This window comes from Salminus brasiliensis, chromosome 8 (genome assembly GCF_030463535.1).
Source record: "Salminus brasiliensis chromosome 8, fSalBra1.hap2, whole genome shotgun sequence".
Classification (NCBI taxonomy): domain Eukaryota; kingdom Metazoa; phylum Chordata; class Actinopteri; order Characiformes; family Bryconidae; genus Salminus; species Salminus brasiliensis.
The window spans coordinates 17,023,660-17,030,766 of NC_132885.1; the positions used below are offsets into that span (position 1 = coordinate 17,023,660).

The 7,107-nt window shown below is 38.0% G+C and overlaps 1 protein-coding gene across 1 annotated transcript; it reads right to left on the reverse strand.

Annotated features, from left to right (window-relative positions):
* Positions 1-2,332: 2,332 nt before the first annotated feature.
* Positions 2,333-6,900, reverse strand: cybrd1 (cytochrome b reductase 1). The gene is made up of 4 exons (XM_072685122.1): positions 6,364-6,900; positions 4,381-4,589; positions 4,107-4,261; positions 2,333-3,657 (listed from the first exon to the last, which is right to left on the reverse strand). The coding sequence occupies exons 1-4, from the start codon at positions 6,557-6,559 to the stop codon at positions 3,426-3,428; spliced, it is 792 nt and encodes a 263-aa protein (XP_072541223.1). The 5' UTR covers positions 6,560-6,900; the 3' UTR covers positions 2,333-3,425.
* Positions 6,901-7,107: the final 207 nt, after the last annotated feature.

Below are 7,107 nucleotides of genomic sequence, written 5' to 3' on the forward strand. Positions count from 1 at the left end.
GCATTTGAAATCAGCTGTTTATAAACACTATATGTCTAAATATTTCTAGACACCCCTTCCAATGAATGCATTCAGCTACTTGAAGTTGTACCCATTGCACACACAGAAGCAGAACAATTCTTTTTTAATATGCAGAAGCAGTGAATGAGCAGGCGTCCCAATACTTTTTACCATATAATGTATGTCTGATTCTAATTTTCAGAATGTCCTGAAGGACTTTAAATGGTCAGGTGTTTAAGGTTAGGGCTTGAACTAAACTGCACAGTGGAAGATCATCATTTGAGTTTATTTGAGTTGAGGTCCTTTGAGAATCCAACTACAAACACTATCAACCTACACTCAGTGAGCAATCTATTAGGTACGCCTACTCTGCAGCCACCTTACCTTTTTACAGTAAATTCCTGTAATCCACGAGTCACGCACCCCATGTGAGTCGTGTTGGAATTAATTGGCCTCTTGCATAAGTGAGCAGGCGTTGATCTTTTGGCAGATGTTCGCTGTATGTTTTATTGAAACATTTGCAAACATAATGTTTATGCAAACTTTTATAAATTAAATCTGCTCAAACAAGGGTGCACTTTATCAGCTACACCTCTGTACTCTCCATAAAAGCCTGCTTAGTCAGTAATGCTCCAAAGATAAGGCTTTCTCTATAGTTAGGCATGTGGGTTGAGTGTAACATCGAACTACATAAACAGTTATTCACTATTGCTTAGAAATAATTTTACTGTCTTGCTCCTAAAGGTTCTCTCACTCTGGCTACAGATCACATTATTGTGGATTGTACATATATTTTTCATATGTACATACTTTTTTTTCCATACATAGCCCATATACTGTTCTGCTGACAGAACAGGGGACATTTATGAAACTGTGACATTTAAGTACTTACCTTTTCATTTGTAAAATGCCATTTCATACAAATGAAGATTTTTAAGGCCCTACAGACACCCTGTGCAGATAGTTATCAGTCCCTAATAGTGGTCCCAACTATTTAGTAAGTAAAACTCTAGAGTGGTTACTGGTTGTACTGATAATGTTTTAGATCTTGCACTGTAATAAAAGGCACAGTAGCTTTAAAAATAAAGTAAAAGCTCTTGCAATGCTCTGAACATGTTTACAGCAGGACTTGTTGACTACATTTTTCATGTGAGCTTATTAAAGGTCTGTTTTTTTTGCAACTACATTTATTTTGAAGCATGTTTTATGTAAGGAAACCAACTTTTTAACTAAATAAACTACATTTTACTAAATAGAAATATAAAAACAGCTAATTAAAATGAGACCACATCGTTTATAGGGACAATCTGGCCAAACAGGAACTGTGTTTACAGCAGTGCTTAAAGTGGTAGTTGTCAGTTTGCAGCACCAGCCCGGCAATGTACACACTTGTTCACAGGTGTTCCACACTGCATGGACTTCAGTAAATGTATGGAAGGGTGGGGGTCAACGTTAAGCACTGCTTTAAGCACTTCAGGTACTTCAATAGACAATAAAAATTCCAGTACAATTCTGAAAATTCTGTATGATTAAGGTTCCACTAATGCAGGATTAATGCTAATTAGTAGGAGTGTAACAGCACACAAAAGTCATGGTTCTGTTCAAACCACAGTTTAGACCTACAGTACGGGTTCGGCACAAAGGCAAAACAAACAGTTTCAGTTTGCACCATCTAGTGCTGTATTATCTCCCATGAGGTAGTTGATACAGCCTGTATTTAATTAAGAAGTGTACAAACAAACTGCCCAACAACTCTGACACACCATCCTCATCCAATCCACCATGATTTCATGAGTTGAAATAAGTTATTTTAAAGGAGCGGTGGCAAACAAGACTACAGTTACCAGATCAATGCTGTTAAAACTCTTCCCATAGTACCATACAATACCAAACAGCCTAAGGTTTCCTTGTGGCACGCACCCTTTCTGTATGTACCATAATAGCGCATACTGTGTATTAATGAGATTGTGTGTACCGAATAGCGACCCAAATACCGGGACAGTTCGGTATGAAAACATGTACCATTACACCCCTATTAATTAGGCTTAGGATCAGTCTCTAGGCTAGGATTTTGTTGAGCACTGCATTCCTAGTGATCGCATGATGTATCTGCGTAAAGCTCTCATGAAAGAACAATACTGAATGAAAAAATTAAAACAATATTGTGAATTATGTCACACGGATGAGGCTGAGGGATAAATAGCTACACTACAGAATACTAGCAGCTATATAACCTGATACATAACAAATATTCTGCTTTTAAGAGAAAACCAATGACTGGAAATGATCTAAACACAATTGCTGCCAAATGAGGTGATAGTTACACAGAAACTGCAAAATATTTTTAATTGATCTTGAAAAATCAGAACAATATAAGACAATGTTTTTGAAAATAAGGATTTTCTTACACGGTTGTGTAGCACATGTTCAGTGAACTACAGACCTGGATATATTACCCTTATTTGGGGTCTGTTTTCATGCTTCTGCTTCTGCAAATCCAGCAAAAAAACATGGATCTACCATGACAGTAAATAAGCAGCACGCCTTGTCTGCCGCAGTGAACAGCTGCTGCACATATTCAGATTCCTTGTGCTCATAAGTGTTTTCAGACCTTACTCGTCCCCCTTATCCAACAACGACAACAATCTAGCAGACATGACACGATCCAGCAAAAATGTAAACACTTGAACGTCTCAAAGCATCTGTGGGACCGTGTGCCATTAGAAAAGTAAGATATGCATTTTCAGTTATGGAATATAGTTATAATTGTTGCAGAACTACAGTAAAAATACATTTAGTGCAATTTCATAGACGGATACTGGCAGAACTCTAAAGTGATAAAACGTCCCAATACCTTTATTATACTTTTAATGTTCAGGCTGTACTAAAGTTAATGATTTAATAGAAATATCAATCCTATGAAGAACTAGTAAAAAAAGCAGCTATAAAGGCATTTGTGTAGAGAAAATAAGCTCACTGGACAAAAAAAATAGTCACAGGCATTACTTTTCAGATATTTGATTATGCACTAAAATGGACTGAACTCAAAAGACTGATGTATCCTGACAGAACTGTAGCTGTTATTAGGGTAAATAGATGAGTATTAGAAAACAAATGATGTATGTGACTAATTTTGGAGCTTATACATACACTGACCACTGTAGTATCCCTTCCATGACTTTCAAATAAGTATAAAAATAACTATATCAATAATCTGACATTCAAAACTTCTGGAAAAAAAGCATTTCATACAAAAAAAATGCCTAGGTATAAAAGGTTTGTTCAGAAAACATGTTAGAAATTATCTTTGGAGCTAAAAATGAAGTGTGTGGCTGTTTTTTAAACCCTTGGTTTTATATTCTAAAGCTCAGCAGAGATACACCTTACATCTTACACGTTCTCCATTTAGTTGCTTGTCCAAAATCTTACATTTTGCCATTTTTTCCACGGGTGTCACTGTTGGGCTCTAGGTCTGGTCTCTCAGACATGGCCGTGTCTGCGCTATTGAGCTGTGAGCGGAGGAGTTGTTCATTTGGTCTCTTCCACGAAGGTCGAGTGGCGATCCAGAGGATAAGTCCCCCAAACACACTAATCAGCAAGCCAAGGACATTCACAAATGTGGCTTCTGGGGGAGAATCTTTGTATTTTGGATCTTTTCTATGAGAAAATTAGAGAGAAGAACTTTGTGTTACACATGATTTACTCCTAACAATAGAGAACAATTTTTGTAAAGATGTTTTAGTAGAAGAAACCTTTAATTGGTAAATAACTTTTGCATTGACTTCCTTAATCCATTGTAGCTCCTTTATTTTTAAGACTAAGACTTATGATGTGTTAATGACACAGAAAACAAATCATTGTGCAAAGTGCCAAAGGAATGTTTGGAAACCTCACTGATGACATTATTTCAGTTGGACAAGAATGCTGTTATTGAGTTTGCCCACAAATGCTTGTTGACAAACAAGACACAAAGCATGGGACACTAGTAATTATATATTTCAGGACATATATGATTCATATGCTGTAGCACATCCAGCATTTACCATGATAACCTATTATTTTCCATACAGAAATGTATGAAATGTAAAATGTAAAAGCATACTTACAGGCCAAATATGAGCTTCTCAGTAATGCCCATGAGGGCAGCAGCAATCACACTGGTAAAGATAAACAGGCCACTGTAGACATGTATAGGCATAAATACAGCTCGCAAGTGTACAGGGCTTATGGGAAGGAGGTAAATGCCAATGCCCAGCACGATCTGTTCAATTGCAGAGAAAAAAAAAAGAAATCTTCTTTGGTACAACACATATACATTAGTGTATCAATTATATTTGATTTTTGGACTTATTGATGTGTACATGTGTTTGCTAATCTTACCTGTAGTGAGTACAGTATGACAGCAGTTAGCCCTACCCAACTGTGCAGACTGTACATGTTGGGAATGTTCTGAGTGTTATGGAAGTCAAACACCGCTACCAGTGAAATAGCAGCCAGGATGAAGGCCAGCACATTCAGGCCTGCATGAATGAACTTCATCATCAGCTTACTGCACTTCCACGTCCATGGGAGCCTGTACACAACAATTGCTGTAAGAAAAGAATACAATCACTTTGTTTTGTATATGTCTTTTTTTTACAGGACTTATCACACTAAGAGCTTGTTTAAAAGGTTTGGTTAAAGACACAGACAAAAAAAAAAATCTAATCAACATAATTTATCACTTACCCCAAATGCAACTGATCAGCCAAGACAAGTTTGATATCTGAGGTTTGCTTTTTTAGTTTAGAATGGGAGATGCTAGGCTAACATTGCTTACAAACACTATACTTAGATTGTCACCAATCTTGTCTCTGTATATATATATATATATATATATATATATATATATATATATATATATACACACATACATATATACATACATTTTAGCCTACTCTGGAAAGATTACTGAAAACGATAAAGTAAGTCCTACTGTGTGCTAACCACATTAATTTATCTGCACCAAATGAATACAATGAATGTGTTTGGAATGAACTCAGAGACATTTTGGATATATTTACAATGATTGGTAAAAGCTTAGATCCAGTATTTATTAGAAACGTTTGTTTGATATCTGAAGTTTGCTTCTTCAGGTCCCACTCCAGGGCCGAAACGGGTCACTACTTTGTTGAATCCCGTTCCTTAGAATAGTGCACGGTCATAGTGACCAGAGCCTGACTGATATATCGGCTAGTCTACAGGTTCTCAACTCTGGTCCTGGGGTACTTTTTTTTTTTAGTTGTTCCTGCTCTCACACACCCACTGCAGGAGGGGTTATTAATGTGGGTGCTTCAGGACTAGGGCTGGGAACCACTGGTCTAGCTGAAGAAAAGGCTGATATTGAGGACCCACACTGCTAATGGGGCAATAATTCAAAGTAGTTTGCCCCTAGTTCAGTTACATCAGATCAACAAAAAATGAACTGAAATCTGTGAAAATCTGCCAACATGAGTAGAACAAAAAGACACCCAAGCCTAACTTTTAGCCTGAGAAATACAGGTTACGGCAAAAAAAGGACTATGGGCATCTTTGCTTAAAGGCTACACTTCTTACATTTTTGTTTTTGTGCCGCTTATGAGTTTTAAGAAGCGTGACAGTGGGTTAGTGACCGCAGTGTCGGTCAGCAAAGCACTGTTTTACTGTTGTTTTATTTATTTATTTTTTTAGCTTCACACCCTCTAAACCAGCCTGCCTGTGTCCCTGAAATATGCTGGAAACAGGAAATTATCCGCTGTTTTATTATCCGAAGTTTTACTGGCAAAAACACTGATGTTTGCGATACGCCTCTGACCATCTGTGACAGACCGTTAAGAAAAACGCTAAAAACGGAAGTAAAGGGAAACCATATTAGCACGTGACTTTAAAATAAATAAGAATTATTACAGTTTTGTTTGTACAGTATAACATACAAATGAAAATAAATGTTTTAATATAATTTATATTTATATTATTTAAATAATAACTGTTACCTGAATTTATGGTAAAACTAAATAAAAGGCAGGAACACTGAACTATTAGACTAATCTCCACCTCCGCTACCAAACTAATGACCGAGGAGCAGATCCCAGGAAGGCAGTCGTCCAGATAAAGTTTCTAACTAGCTTAGCAGTTTAGCAATTTAGCAAAAAGCTACAGTTTTTTTTTAAATAAGTGAACTCCATGTTATGCAGTAGAAAATGTCAGGAATGTGACTCTACACAGTGAGAAACTCGTAAACTCAGCGGCGCCCCTTCATAACTCTCCCTCTCAACCGTGCCGCTGAAAGTACGGACCACAACACGCCATTTCAGCCCAAAACCAGCCCTAACTCGACCTCCTTACCGATTCCTTGAAGAAAAATAAAGCCAATGACAACCAGGAGAGGATGCCAGTTGAACTCCGCCGCTCCTCCATCCCAGCCAAGTCCCTCTCGGAAATGTAAAACCCATCTGACGACGAACACAACAGAGACGAAGCCCACCGCAAAGGCGAAAACCAGCAGCGCCAGGAAAAGCCTGTAGTTCTCCATTGCTAACATGTCCCCGTTCTGGAAAGCAGGCGCTGAAAGGCTGAATAGCCTCACTGCAGGAATTTCAAGAGGTCACTTGGGGGGCTGGCTCCTTCTCGAGCTGCTCCTCCAAGACAAACTTCGTCTGTTTTTCTTTCTCCTTTTTTTTCTCTCCACAGTCACCGTTTTGTAACTTGCCACATCCACCACCATTACGCAAGTGGTAATGGCGACTTGCATCACCACTCGTAACAGTGTTACATGTACATGCAGACGGGAAATGCACTTATAATTATTATTAATAATAATAAATAAATGTACTAGAAAAGCTCGCAGTACAAGAGCTTGTTCACTTTACTAAACCTGACGTCACTTACGACGGTCCTACATTTAAAGGGACACTACAGCAAGATTAGGAAACGCCCCTTTTATTGACGTATCTTGGAGGGCCAAGGAAAACCACAGCTGTGTTGGGGCCTGATTCTGTCTGGTGAATGCAGAAGTAATTAAATAAATGTCTCAAACTTTAAACCCACATCACTGGCTGACAGTTTTCCTAGTCTAGTATTCCTAGCGCC

What these genes read in the sequence shown, in the direction of transcription:
- cybrd1 (XM_072685122.1), bottom strand. Translation starts at nt 6,559, where the DNA reads ATGTTAGCAATGGAGAACTACAGGCTTTTCCTGGCGCTGCTGGTTTTC. An exon ending in TCATACTGTACTCACTACAG is followed by an intron (nt 4,262 to 4,380) that starts GTAAGATTAGCA and finishes GCAATTGAACAG; the next exon opens with ATCGTGCTGGGCATTGGCAT. An exon ending in GAGAAGCTCATATTTGGCCT is followed by an intron (nt 3,658 to 4,106) that starts GTAAGTATGCTT and finishes ATTTTCTCATAG; the next exon opens with AAAAGATCCAAAATACAAAG.